Source organism: Chelonia mydas, chromosome 11, assembly GCF_015237465.2.
Source record: "Chelonia mydas isolate rCheMyd1 chromosome 11, rCheMyd1.pri.v2, whole genome shotgun sequence".
NCBI classification, from domain to species: domain Eukaryota; kingdom Metazoa; phylum Chordata; order Testudines; family Cheloniidae; genus Chelonia; species Chelonia mydas.
The window spans coordinates 7,964,127-7,979,411 of record NC_051251.2 but is presented as its reverse complement, the minus strand read 5'-3'; the positions used below and the strand labels follow the sequence as shown (position 1 = coordinate 7,979,411).

Here is a 15,285-nt window from a genome sequence, read left to right as displayed (position 1 = left end):
CACATCCTTTATGTTTCGTACCAGTATCTACAGCTTTCAGATACCCAGGGTTTCTGGCTTTCACGCTTTGGTAACATTTTTATAGCTTGTCATGCCAAATAAGGCATAACTGAATAGAACTCAGTCCAGCCTGGGCTGGTGACAAGTGAACATTGTTACTCTTACAGTGGGCTTGGCAGCCCACGCTGAATGAATTGGTGGTCTCAGTCCGGTGGACGACTGTCCATTCTATTTAAAAAACCACCACCACAATTAGCAGTCAGAGAGGCCAAGGACTGAATGGATATTTCATTCCTCCCTCAACCTGAAAGATGGTCTCTCAGGACTCAGGTCAACACTTCAGTGAGGTGATGGAAGGCAGCTTGAACACCTGCACCTGCTCTGAGGGTCCGACATCTTTCATCTCCATGCTGTTAATGGCTCACTAAAGTCATGAAGGGACAAATCCTACCTGAGTCAAGAGCAAAACTCCAAAATGATGTCGAAGGCAGCAGGAACTAACCAAAAGTGTGGGAGAAGGAAAAGAGTAAGAAAATGGAGCCAATCCTCCTGAACTGAGAACTTGGATGGGGAGAACAAACCAGTTAGCCATCTTCATATTGTGTAGTTATTGGTTTTGCAGGGAAAGGCAAGGGAGTTTCCAGGACCTACTTGGAATCCAAGGGCTGCTTTACACACTTGGAAGGAGGAATGCAGCACCTAATGTCTGTTCCTCTAAATAAATCAGTACAAGTTTGTCTTAAAAAACCCCCGAGTCCGTTCCTTCCATTTGTAAATTACTTTAATTTAAATATTTTGAGGTTAACAAAATACCCTTTGAATCAGACATGCCCCCAAAATACAAAACAGAAACAGAACCTCCTCATAGAGGGTAACCCCCCACCCCTTCTTTTCTACACTGGAGTTTATGGACTGTGAGCTGGCTGCCCTCCAGGGTCTGACACAAGGTCTGGAGTGCGGAGAGCAGCTGGAATTCATTTTCTTCCTTCAAATCAATGCACTCTCATATGAAGCTGCGTTTTGGCATCTCTGTCTAAGAGAAAGTTCAGTGCAAAAGAAACTAACCCCAGCTGGGTTTCTTTCCAACCCAGTGCTCACTGAGCAAAAAAAAAAAAAAAGCCCTTCCCCCTGCCCCCACACATACATCGACTGTACCAAACAAAGGGTCATTCACGGCTGCTAGAAATGGGTCACATGAAGAAATGTTTGCAGATAAAACCAACACTTTAAACCCCCCCGCCCCACACACACTTTTTAAAATAAACACCAAGGAGCCGGGGATTGTTGACCGAGAGTCCTGGTCCTGGATATTCCCTCCTCCTCGCCACGCTTGCAATCCACTCGGCACCGCACGCAAACCAGGCCAAGCTCCAGCAGTTTGGCTGCCGCTCAAGTATGTCAGCAAGTCCAACACCTCCCCCTCCCCCCCCAGCAAGTTCCTCGGTGTAAGGTCCACTGTTAGAAGCGTTACGGTGCAGTTAGGTGGTACAGTGTGTCTTGCTAGTACTTTTTTAATTCACATTAGGTCAGGCGGGGGTGCCAAGAGCCCCCGGGTCACAAAATCACACACTGCAGTTTGTGGGAGCCAGTCGCTCTGTCTCCTCGCCATTTGGTCTTCTTCTTCTTCTTCTGGCTTTTCTCTGGGATCTGTTGCCTGTTTGGAGGAAAGAAAGAAGCAAACCCAGTGAACCACCCATACTGTTTAGGCTAGGGGCAGATAGACAAGTATCTCCTGAGCCCTAAGAATCAGCCAGAAGAGACCCCTGGGGTGAAATGGCTATCCCCACTCATTGACCCCTACGGCAGGTGAACCTCTCCTCTTCCCTCCTGCACAAAGAGATACGGGACCAAAACAAAGAAAGAACAAAGGGATGTGACTCTGTCGGTGAGAATTTAAATAGCCTGGCACAGCTCCTACTCACACTGCCATGGAGTGAGAGAGACACACACTAGAGTTCAGGAACAAACTGTTTTTCCTGGGCTCAGACCAGCAGGCGCTGCATTTATCCAGGGCGCTCGTACCGTGTTTCTGGCCAGTTTCTTAGATTGCTAGTTCTCCGAGATGGGGACAGTGTCCTCCTGGGTGCATGAGCAGCTCTGAACCCATCAAAGGCCCTCCTGGTATTCGATAATAGTAATAATTCACCAGATCACTGCCAGCTGCCCCATTAGAGTCAAGGAGCTGAAGTTAATGAAGTTAGGAATGAAGAATAGCCATCCATCTGGGATGGGGGAAGGGAAGCCTCTTCAGCAGCAGCAGCTGCTAGGAAGAAGGAAGGACAGTATTGTGACTACAGCAAAGGTTACAAAAAGGGGCTAGGGTAACGTTGCCATGGCAGTGGATTGCAGAGACACATTTCAGAGGAGTATCAGAGGGGTAGCCATGTTAGTCAGAGGAGATTTGCTATTCTCACCCCTTCTGCTAGAGGGAGCATGACCTCTACTCACCCTGCCCCTATCAGATGATCTACCACGGTAAGTGGCTAGCCAGTTTTCAAGGGGTAGGGGAGAGGAGCATGCACAATATATTAATGCTAATGGGAGTTATAAGGTCTGAAGTGAGAAGGCAATATACTGTGTCCTGGTTAAAATACAATCCTTCCCTCTCTCCCCAATGTCAGGCTGGGCCCCGTCATCTGGTAAATATGGTTACCCTCGTGTTCGGACATGCTGCATTATAGCTTACTCAGCCACAGGGGAAACTGAGTTCTGAGCAAGGGACTACAGAGAAACAGAAATCAGGGGAGAACTAAAGCCTGTTAAAACAACGAGGAGTCCGGTGCTACCTTAAAGACTAACCAATTTATATGGGCATAAGCTTTCGTGGGTAAAAACCCCACTTCTTCAGATGCCTCTTAAGAAGTGTTTTTCTACCCACAAAAGCTTATGCCCAAATAAATCTTAGTCTTTAAGGTGCCACCGGACTCCTCGTTGTTTTTGTGGATACAGACTAACAGGGCTACCCCTCTGATACTTAAAGCCTGTTAAAGATTTACATCTGGCTGGAATTTCCCCCAGGTCAAATGAATTGATTTGGAATCAATTAGCGTTGGGTGTTTTCAAACCTGCTGTTCAAATGGGTTCTGCCCTGTGCTGCTAAATAAAACATTTTCCAATCTAAAGTGCTGAGTGGTTCAGAAGGAGAAAGTGCTCTGGGTCATTGCCAGACACCAGCCCTGAGGAGGACACTCCAGGCAGCATGAAATCAAAGCAATCAGAAATGCACAGCTGGGATTCCCTCGCAACTGTCTTCCAGGGCAGCCCTCAATCACTTCAGTCAGCAACTTCTGTGGGTGTTGGATGAGCAGTATCTTTAATGCTACTGCAGTTCCATTCGATTTACACTTCTGTGTCACTGAGGGCCTCCCAAATGCTCTAGGTTACAAGCTACCCAGAGTCACGCCATTTAGAAAAGGGGACTGGCTGCTACGCACAGGACCAGATCCTCAGCTACTATAAATGGACATAGCTCCATCAACCACTAGATAGTTTTCCCTTACACTAACTGCAGTGGAGCTACCAGTTTACACCAGCTGAAGATCTGGCCCAGAGTTGCCGAATAAACAGGAGAAAGGAAGGCTGCGTAGTTAAACGCAGGATTAGGAGTCAGGAGACTTGGGTTTGATTCCACAGACCGTGTGTCTTCTTGGCAACTCACAAAGGTCCGAACCATAGTCTCAGGAACAAATCAAATCTGTGTGTTGGGGATCTACCTTAACCACCTCCTCAGCTGGTTATGAGCTGAGCGCTGAACAGAAAGGATAAGCTAGCCACACCAGATACGGGACACAGCCAGTGTTGTGGGAGCCCAACTCTTGTGATTTGATCATGAGCCTTGAGATATTTGGTGTCTTTTTTCAAAGCCCCAGCTCCGGGAGTCCTGTTACTTATGTGAGAATCTTAGCTTTGATTTGTTTTTAAAAATGCCACTAGCCCTTATGGTTGCAGAGAAAAGCATAAAAATGAGACCCTGAAGGGCTCAAAGAATAGAAAGCCTAAAGCTCCCTCCAAAAAACAAACAAACAAAAAAAACCAAACTACACCCCAAAACAAAATTCAGCCGATCTTATAATGTGTAGAGCCTGATTCATGATTTTGGAATGCTTGGGGTTGCCAATACTGCATAGCTAAAGATAACTGATTGGTCCTTGACTTCTTCCCCTCACCCCCAACCACAGTCTATTGAGATAAAATTTTGAAAGACATGTTTAGTGAGTTCTTTCTAGACAGTTAACTGTTCAGAGAACTGACCAGACCCAAATCTATTGTTTAGAAGTATGATTAGGAAACAAGGTAACATTAGCAGCATTATACAAAGCTGATTTCTGGAAGATGATCCCAGAGACAGAGAATTACCCCCTGCCCTGTGTTACAGTGGAAGAATGCTCCATGGCAAATTTACAGCGGAACGGAGGGAAGCTCAGGAAGATCCTGACAGACCTACTGACCAGTTAGATGCTGGTACCACCAACTACATGGACTGCCCCAGGCTCCTTCCTGCCAATCCCAGCACTTGTAAGAAAAATTGGGAACCAACCAAATGCAGCTCTACTCAGAAGGAGCACAACCGTTGGCCACCAGTTGCCATGGTATCCATCAGAGTATGGCTCATGCCCCAGGTCCTGTCAAGAGCTAGCCCCTTATGTTTGTGAAGCAATTTGGAGATAGGTACAAAGTATTAGGAAGTTTTAAATGACATTTTCCTGACTACAGGTGAGCTAACAATTTGTGACAAAAAACGTAACAGATGATTTTATCCTATTTCGGATTGTGGCTAACCCTTGATTGTCTTTCAACAGTCTTCTCAAAACAGTTCAGCAAAATGTAGTTAGTTTCGATTGGCCAGCTAAGTCATGTGGCATCATTTCTGTTCTTTAACTGAATGAATGCACAAGGTTTTTATTTTTGTTTTGTTTTTTTTTTTTTATACTGAAGGCAACAAGGCTGATCAGGTGTCTAATTTGGCTGGTGGAACCTTTATAACAGCTGCTGATGCACATGAAGGAAAGAACCCAGACATGACTGTAAGGCCCTGGGGTCCGTTTGGAGGGGCGGCACATACAGAATATATATTTTTAAATTTAATTTGTTAACTGAGGACATTTGACCTGGAGTCACTGAGAATCAACAAACAGGGAGAGCCACCATACTAATTATAGGTTTCAGAGTAACAGCCGTGTTAGTCTGTATTCGCAAAAAGAAAAGGAGTACTTGTGGCACCTTAGAGACTAATGAATTAATTTTGTTAGTCTCTAAGGTGCCACAAGTACTCCTCTTCTTCATACCAATTATAGTGATTTTTCAGAATAGCATTGGATAGTGATAAGAGCTCAATATAAATAATACTAATGACTGGCCTACTAATTACAAGGTACAGAATAGTTCAGAAACATCCAGGGACATTGCCAACTTGTATCTGTAACTCTTCAATAATTTTCCGCCCACACCCTCCTTCTGCCAGCTTGAGATGATTTTGGAAGAGTGGGTAGTACCATCTGCTTTCGATGGACGCTGACTCGAAGCTGTGGTAAGATAAACACTAACAGAAAGGCACCTGTGTATAAATGCCTAACAAGTTTCATTGCTGGGGAAGCCAATTCTTCCACCTCATATGGAAAAACTATAGCTTCACCTGATAGCATTAGTTATTAACCTAATAGCTTTCTTTGACAGGGTAACAAGCCTTGTGGTTATGGGCGTGGGTGGGAAGAGGTAGATGTGGTTTATCTTGACTTTAGTAAGGCTTTTGATATTGTCTCGCATGACCTTCTCATAAACAAACTTTGGAAATACAATCTAGATGGAGCTACTATAACGTGGGTGCATAACTCGTTGGAAAACTGTGAACCATTGATAGCTACTCACTGGTTACAATCAACCTGGAAGGGCATATCAAGTGGGGTCCTACAGGGATCAGTTCTGGGTCCAATTCTGTTCGATACCTTCATCAATGATTTAGATAACGGCATAGACAGTACACTTATAAAGTCTGTGAATGATACCAAGCTGGGAGGGGTTGTGAGTGCTTTGGAGGATAGGATTAAAATTCAAAATCATCTGGACAAAAACTGTGGAAATGGCCTGAAGTTGATAGGATGAAATTCAATAAGGACAAATGCAAAGTCCTCCACTTAGGAAGAAACAATCAGTTGCATGCATACAAAATGGGAAATGACTGCCTAGGAAGAAGTACTGTGGAAAGGGATCTGGGGGTCAGAGTGGATCACAAGCTAAAAATAGCAATCATCATTCTAGGATGTATTATCAGCAGTGTTGTAAGACACAAGAAGGAATTTTTCTGCTCTACTCTGCACTGATTAGGCCTCAGCTGAAGTATTGTGTTCAGTTTTGGGCAGCACATTTCAGGAAAGATGTGGACAAATTGGAGAAGGTCCAGAGAAGAGCAAACAACATGAGTAAAGGTCTGGAAAATATGACCTATGAGGAAAAACTGAAAAAAATGGGTTTATTTAATCTGGAGAACAGACAATTGAGAAGGGACTTGATAACAGTTTTCAAATACATAAAAAGTTGTTACAAGGAGGAGGGAGAAAAATTGTTCTCCTGAATCTCTGAGGATAGGACAAGAAGCAATGGACTTAAAGTGCAGCAAGGGCAGTTGAGGTTGGACATAAGAAAAAACTTCCTAGCGGTCAGGCTGGTTAAGCACTGGAATAAATTGCCTAGGGAAGTTGTGGAATCTCCATCACTGGAGATTTTGAAGAGCAAGTTTGACAAACACCTGTCAGGAAAATGTCTACACAATACTTCGTTCTTCCTTGAATGCAGGGGACTGGACTAGATGACCTCTTGAGGTCTCTTCCAGTTCTACGATTCTATGATTATAGAAGAAATCTGTTTGCAGCAATACAGGTCACTGAAGTGGAAAAAAACAACATTCAAACCTAAGGCCTTTAAAGATTCTGCAGGTGGCACAATTGGTGTCATAAAAAGAAGACAGAGACCAAATATTTTCCCGAAGTTATAAGTGTTGGAGGGGGAAAAACATGAACAGGTTCATATTCCAGATTGAGCAATTGGAGAACTGGGGTGAAATCCTGGGCAAAATTCCATTAATGTCAGCAGGGCCAGGATTTCACCCAGAGAGTGAAACTGATTTGCCAAAGGCTGCGGACGAAGTTAGTGGCAAGGCTAGAAACAAAGCCCTGCTCTCCAAGATGGAAGACCCATGGCGTATCCAGTAGACCACAGTGTTTCTCATACAAATTGGCTTACGTTTCACTACTTAGTGGGTAGAAAAAGTGAAATGTCACCTTCAGATTAGAAAATAGCCAATTCCTTCAAGTTTTGGCCACAAGAAAACAACCAGACATTGTAATCAAAATGACAGTGTAATGGAAATCCAAACAGTGCCATCCTCATTCACAGACTTACACTGATTCAGAAAGTCAGCAGACAAAAGCGAGGTGGAAATAGCTTCAAGACTCTTCTGTACAATACAATAGTTTAACTATCTCTCCAGTAATTTTGCTCAGCAAATGCCAGATGCTGTTATCTGTATCGTGTTTTGGACTACACGTGAAAAGGGTGCCTTAGCCACTCATGACAGTTCAAGGTCTCCCTGCGCTTATCTTAGAATAGGTGCATTCTTACCAAAATCCTAGTGTTTTTGTCCTTTTGTGTTTAAATTCTGCCAAATGAAAATTCTTCCTGGAGTTTCAGTTGGGTTACTCACCTCCCCTACTTAAAAAGCTGCTGTGTGACATGCATGTGTGCTGCCAAACAGAAACAAACACCCCAAAGCTCCCTGCTCCTTGCCACAACAAAAGGTGGCTGCATTTCAGTGATGGGGATTCTTTTTATACACACACACACACGTATACATACATATATACATATATGTGTGTTTGTGTAATGTAATATATATATATATATATTACATTACACAAACACACACACATCCTGTATTTTTATATTACAGCCCTCATGAGGTCAACTGAAACCAATGATATACACAAATAAGGACTTCTGGGGTCAGATTCCAGTGGATTAGGTCATATACAGGACTAAATGCTGCTTGCAGACCAGTTAGTCCATAACTCTGGTGTTTGTATCTTTGAGGTTCCACTGTAATATTATTCAGTTCACTGTCTAAAGTACTTTGGAGTACTGCCCTATAAGAAATGCTATGTATTAAATACAATGGGATCCCGGTTATCTAATCTAACTGGGACCGGGGCCAGATCAGAGAACCAAAAATCCAGATAAACTGGAGAACGGGCGGCAGGGCGCTGACGGTCAGCCCTGGGAGGCTGGGGCTCCTGCTGTTAACCTCGTTTAAATGGGGTTCTACTTTATATTACTTCCAACACAGAGAAAGTTTTAATTTTGAAGTCACATCTGCAACTGGGTGACACATGTAGTGGAGTTATGGAAATCAAAAGTTTCAGAACCTTAAAACAATAAGGACACCTGGGAAAACCATGAGCAAATTTTCAAAGACAGGTGCGAGCCACACTCAAAAGATTACTGGCATCAAAACAGAGGTCACAGTTAAGGATGTCCGGATGTGACCCAGGATGCATGTGGAAAACTGGGTAGGGGAAATGGACAGGATGTCTGTGAGTGTCTGCGGAAGAAGGTTATATATGTAGATATATGGTTTTACATTTTATTTTCTGATTTTTATGGATTTGAGCTTTGCTCTGGTGTTCCATCTGATTTTCAGGAACACAGTATAACACCAGATTTATCGTTAGTGTAAATTGGTATAACTTCATGGACTTCAATGGAGTTATGCTGATTTACATTAGCAGAAGATCTGGCCCACAGTTTTTGTACTGCAATATTGCCTGTTATTATTGATCACTAATGTAGTGTCTGGATGTACTGCAGGTGAATCCACTATATTTGAAATTTTTTATGTGCAGTTAGATCTCACAATGTTGAGCACGGACAATGAAGATGTTATACCTTAAAAGAGAACTACATTTTGATAGTTGTTTGCAGGTATGGAACAAGCAGCCCCAATAAAGAATAAAAGAGCAGGCTCTTGGTTCCATGTGTTCCAATGATTCATGAGTCTTCTGTCAATGGAGGTTAATAGATGGCTGAGTAAAGTGTTTTATGGCTCACCTGATTACTCTAACAAGATCATGGAAGGCTTTATCAACATTCAGAGGTGGGTCCTTGGCACTAGTTTCTATGTATGGGATCTGAAAGACAAAAGCCCAGCATAATAAATACTAGTAACATCTTACATGTGGACAATGAACCTATCCCAAGTGACAACCCAAGGGACTAGAGAAAATGGATGCAAAACAGAGGGTTGTCCTGTAATGACTAACGCAGAAGGACTGTACTGAATATATTTGGGGACACTTTCAGGTAGTCTCTTAGAGCAATAGACTGTTTAATAAGGGTGTTCTCAACCATGGAATTAATAGTACAGCATCGTTCATCTTGAGATATCTCAAAGCCCTTTGCTAACGAAGTGGTCTAAACCACTGTGGGTGAAATCCTTGCCCCATTGAAGTCAATGGGAGTTCTGCCGTTGGTTTTAATGGAGCCAAGATTTCACCTTACAACAACGTACAGCTGTGCTACACTGGAGGTTGGGGCACAAAGTGAAGGTTATATCCAAATGAAACTGCCAGGAAAAAGGCAGGTAAGTGAAATGTTGCCATGACATCAAGGTTAATTCGCAGAAAGGACACAAAAACACTTACCAAAGATCACCCCATCCTGTAAAATGTGCAACATACAAAACAGCTGGAAGCATAAAGTTTCAGATTTGGGGGGAGTAATTGCAGAGTTATTAGGAGAGATGTTCATTTTCCCTGAGATGTACTTGAGGACATGAAGACCATACAAACAAAACGAAACTATTTACCATGCCTGCCAGAAGTTTGTTGGAGATTGCTGAAAAACTAACACCTGCCAAAAATTCCTTCCTTGCTACACTGCATTTTAAGGTTCTTGAATGGTGATTTCTACAGGTACCTTTCCGACTTTGAAAAACTTCTGTTCGGGTGGCAGAGAAGGTCATTTTCTATTGGCAGCCAAATGGACTTTTGTGGTCACTTGTAGCATACATACCCAGCAAAGAGCCATATTTGTAACCCTGGCTTCTGACAGCGCATGTAAAAATTCTGCATTTGCACATATAGCACCTTCCACACCCCTGAAACTGAGCACAACTCAGGAGCTATGTGTTGTGTTCTTGTTTAGGTTGACTGGCTCTCTGCTCTTCCACAAAAGCTTCTTTACAGGGGTGGGAATAAATATACGCAGAATGATTTTATGTTATCTTTAAAAGTCCAGTGGGATGCGGCAAGTTCCATTAAGTCTTTTCCATGACTGTGGGCATTTAGAAGCGATTAACCTAGTGTAACGGTGATTATAATCTTACTTGGGAGCCATTTCTGGAGCCAAACTGCAGTATGGATAGCAGGGAACTGAGATATTGGGTCTGATTTATATGGGTTTTACACTCATGTAATTTCATCATCAACGGACTTACTCCTGATTGACAACAGTCCGAGATCAGAATCAGGCCTGGTGTATCTACTAACGACCTTTTCTGCATTTTCATTTGAAGTGTGCATTCTGTCCATCTTGCATGCACATTCCACCCACCTGCAAATAACTTGCATTACATGACTTTATGATCATGTGTGCAGTGTAGCTGCAGCCATGCGGGTCCCAAAGTATTAGAGAGGTTAGGTGGGTGGGTGAGGTAATATCTTTTATTGTACCAACTTCTGCTGGTGTGAGACCAGCTTTTGAGAAGCCGGGGGAAGGGCGGGGGGGGGGGGGGTTCCTTTTCCATACCTGAAGAGCTCGTCTCTCTCACCAACAGTAATTGGTCCAATAAAAGATATCACCTCACCCACCTTATCTCTCTACTGACTATGATCATCATAGCTCGACTGAAGTATGCTGCAAAAAATTGGCCCCCCTGGAAGTAACCTCTCTATATACTACTTTCTTTGCCTTTTATTTGAAAATGTAATTGCAAGTGTTTAATTATAAGAGAAGTGATCCAATTAAACTCCAAATGCGGAATGAATCCCATTCTGAATGCCTGTAATGAAACTTAAAAGCAGTGCAACTGCCAAAACAACATGCAAACAAAGAAACACCCACAAACTTACATTATGTTTAGTTGCCATTTCTCTTCCTTGTTCCCGAGTGATTTTCCGCAAATGCATTAGATCAACTTTGTTGGCCACCAATATCATTGGAAAAGACTCTCTGCAAGAAAGCAATATGAGGAGACTTTCAGTGTAAAGTGTTCAGTGAAAGCTTCCTTTTCAAAGACTACCACCGTCTAGCATTTTCAGCTAGAAAGATGGAGCATGTAGGCATTTAGCACCATAGTTATAATCAGGCTCAGAAGGATTAGATTTCTATTGGTAAATGTTGGTAAACATCGATTTCACTGTACACACACAAACCGATGAAAAACACTTTCTTTCTTTGTTTATCTGTATATTTTGATTATCAATGAAAAATGCTGCCTCAGAATTTAGTAGAACCAAAATCCAGAGATTTAGACTTTTGGATTACGCTTGTAACAAATGGACTAGTGAATGAATAGTGAAAACAGGTATGATTTGTTGATTTAAGAATATTTACTTTGTATATTTTGACATGTGATATTGACAATTTGTGTTAACAGTTTAGAAAGCTTTAACTTTTTGAATCTCAACGTCTACGGTCATTTAATAATTATCAGCCCCCTCCCCTAATTTCCTGCAAGTGTGAAAACTGAAAATCAATTAAAAATGGGGGAAAAATGCTTAAAACCCAGAATTTCATGGAATTGTGAAAATTGATAAAAATCTAAAAAAAGCTTAACAATAAACATCAATATTATCTTTTGAAATTATAACAAATAAAAATCAAATTCTTCCAAGCCTAGTTATAATTGCAAGCAGGATCAAGCAATCACACATTATCACAGAAGCAGGACTCAGATATCTATTTATACATTACCTAGGCAAGATATTTGCCTTGGTAGTTGGCACATTAAATTTGTACACAAACAGTTGATGTGCCTGCAAGTGATCAAAGCTGCTGTTTTCTCATAGTTTAAGAATAAGCTCCACCATGATCCAATATTCCTATCAGTTACACAACTTCAGTACTTAACTAATATTGGTCCATATGCATAGAAGAAAATTAGTGTAGGCATCCAAAGACATTGTGATCAAGAGAAAATGGGCAGATTTCCAACATTTCTGGTTATGGCTTCTGATAAGTTTCATTCAAGCCAGGTCTCAGAACTATGCTCGCAAATGAGAACTGAGGGAAATGATGCAGTGTCCATATGGTAACATTATTTTGGGGGGGGACAGAGGAATATTTTCATGGCGGACAACAAGTTGGTTTCGATACACACTTATTGCGAGGTACCAAAAATATCCTGAAGGCCTATTTGGAATATTCCCTATTCAGGAGCTGGTGGACTAAAAGAACAATACTATTACCTAGTGCCTCCTGCCTCTAAAAATACAAGGAAATGAACCACTATCCTTAAGTATCAAAAATTGCCTAACTTTACAATAATTGCTCTAAGTAACAGTCTACAGATACTTAACTGTAGAGCGGTAGGTTTGTCATGTCCATGCCTTCTATGACAAAAACTGGGCTAAATCCTGACCTAGTGTAAATCAGCATAGGTCCACTGAGGTCAATGGAACTATGCCAGTTTACACCAACTGAGGATCTGGCCATAAGTCTTTTAGGTCCCGCCCCCCAAAACAATCATGATTTGTCATTAAGGGTAGTATTCTACTGAGCAAGACTCTCCCACGAATTTTTACTCACCAGGCCATATGTACGTCCAAAGGACTGGAGCAGTGAATGGAGTTTAACTAGTTTTGAAACTACTAAATAAGATTAAATGGTTTTTACTATGTTATTGTAAAACAATTGATTTTCCCCAACTCTATTTCTTCCGGGGGAAAAAAAAAATACAAAAAAAAAAAAAAATTATATATCATGGGCCAGCATTTTTTCCTTTACTTTCTAAAATGATGATTTCTATATTTTTTGCAATGACAGAGCCACAATATTTGCCATGACAAGTAGCAAGCCTTACTTATTTGTGTAAAACTTTTGACTGGAATTACTTTAGGTTCAAATGATTTTTCTGTCTCCATGTCTTTTTTTCACTGAGACAGAGAAGGACTTGGTCTTTTCCCTGACATACTGCTTCATAACTGTGGCTGGAGATAAACTGAACACAGGTTTTTGAATTTCCATTTACTCTTACAGTTAATTATGATAATATGGATTTAATTTAAATGTCTAAGCAATAATGTATCTTGATTCTATGTCTATTCTGGGGTAAATGCTTTGCTCTCTTCAATGATCCATTCTTCTCTGGTTGGCAGCACAGTGGTAGAAACAGACTAAATTTGGACAGTATGTAATTTGCCTTGTTTACGTCAGAAATAAAACTCTGGTCATTGTTCCCCGTAGTGAGTTGTATGATTGCTAGTTGAACAGGACAAATGAAGCTATTGACTTCACAATGGTTAAATGTACTGAAAAAAGCACGGTCTTTTAAACAACTCTTCCAAAGAAGGAAACCTCTTGGATTTCAAATATCCAGAAATAAATGCTTAAGGGGGACATATGACTGTTAAGATGAAAACACAGCCAGATTCTGGTCTCAGTTACACTGGTATGAATCTGGAGTAACTACTGAACTCAGTTCAGAATTCAGTGCCATGTAGAATGAAAAACTCTTTATCCAGGCTGCTAATAGAGCGTTGGCTAATTAAAATGATTCCAGTTCTTAAATAAGCTAAATTTACTTTTTATCATTTGAACTGTTTGTTTACTTTATACGCTTCATGCAGCTTGAGCTGGAAAAGGAGAACATTTTTCTTTCTAGTCAATTTCACTTCCCAGTTCTCATACACAAGCTGCTGTGTTTGGGTTAACAACACCGCTGAAGGTGGGGTGGGGGGAGAGGAAAGTTTCATATCAAAACCAAAAGGGCGACCCATTTTTATTGAATTTAATTAGATAAAACACATGTCTATTCACAATAGGTTATAGAACACTGTTTTGTTCTCTCTCAGCTTACAAAGACTTCATTGTCGACCTAGCTTAGGCTCAGGATTTAAGAGAATGTGGTAGATATGGAGAAAATCCCACTTCTATATCTAGGAGGCAAATAAAATGATTGCTATTTATGTTCATCTAGATGCAGTAAAAGGGTAGCTTTTCCTTCATTTCCCACTCTTGTGGGCTTTGTGTTGGACACCTCACTGGAAAAGCATTCCTGCAGTAATCCTCTCATGATATGAGTCCACCCCTCCTTTTGGGGAGATTCTTCACAGCTGAAAAGCCAGCAACAAGGACGGACTCCTCTGGCAACTTCTCTTGAGGTCTCCCTTGATTAAAAAAAAATTATGAATGGAAAAATTAAGTGCTTTAAAGCTGCAAGGATGCATGATCTAGATTCACACTTCACCCAGTGAAAACGGAAAACACTTCTGTGGTAGGATGGAGAAGAGTGAATTATTAACAAGATAAAAAGATCCTGTGAGCTTCCTCTTTGATCTTTCTGGAGTATTGACTGACCACTGGTTTAGAGCTCTAATATTGCCTTCTCTCTTTTATTCACAAATGTTAGACAACTGAACTATCCACCCCATGTAAATCTTCCATTAACCATTCATTCCCAGACACCACAATGCAAATACACAGAGATGCTGTTCATTGAATAATAATAATATATAAATAAATAAATAAATAATACCACCACCTAGCTCTCAGCGCTTTCCATCTATAGATCTCAAAGCACTTGGCAAAGGAGGGTAAGTGACTTTACCCCATTTTATGGATCTGGAAACTGAGGCACAGAGTGGGGAAGTGACTTGCCCATGGTCACTCAGCAGGCCAGTGGCAGAGCTAATGCTAGAACCCAGATCTCCTGGGTCCCAGTGCAGTGCTCTACTTGCTGGATCATAATGCCTCCAAAGCAGCAGGGATTCGCGTTAAGGGAGCTCTTCCCTCCCGTGCACTCACCGGTCTTTGACTCGGAGGATCAGTTGGTGGAACCTGTCCACGTGTTCAAAGCTGGCTTTGTCTGTGACTGAATAGACTATAAGGAACCCGTCCCCCGTCCGCATGTATTGCTCCCGCATAGCGCTGAACTCCTCTTGTCCTGCGGTGTCTAGAACTAGTACAGGGGAGGAGATTGTTAGTCATTCTGCTGGCATTGCCACCACTACATTACATCTTTCTTCACGTTCCTACCTTCACTGAGATGACTGTCGGGATCCGACAGGTGCCATGCAA

At 41.7% G+C, this 15,285-nt stretch overlaps 1 protein-coding gene across 4 annotated transcripts in view; it reads right to left on the bottom strand.

Annotated features, from left to right (window-relative positions):
* Positions 1-763: 763 nt before the first annotated feature.
* The window catches only part of MRAS (muscle RAS oncogene homolog), a 61,334-nt gene continuing 46,812 nt past the window's right edge, over positions 764-15,285 (bottom strand). For all 4 annotated transcript variants that reach the window (XM_043525390.1, XM_007061302.4, XM_043525392.1 and 1 more), the window contains 4 exons: positions 15,013-15,166; positions 11,118-11,217; positions 9,097-9,176; positions 764-1,654 (listed from right to left, as the gene is read on the bottom strand). In XM_043525390.1, the coding sequence (XP_043381325.1) occupies positions 1,555-1,654; positions 9,097-9,176; positions 11,118-11,217; positions 15,013-15,166 (434 nt within the window). In that variant the 3' untranslated portion in view covers positions 764-1,554. The remainder of the gene's footprint in view (positions 1,655-9,096; positions 9,177-11,117; positions 11,218-15,012; positions 15,167-15,285) is intronic.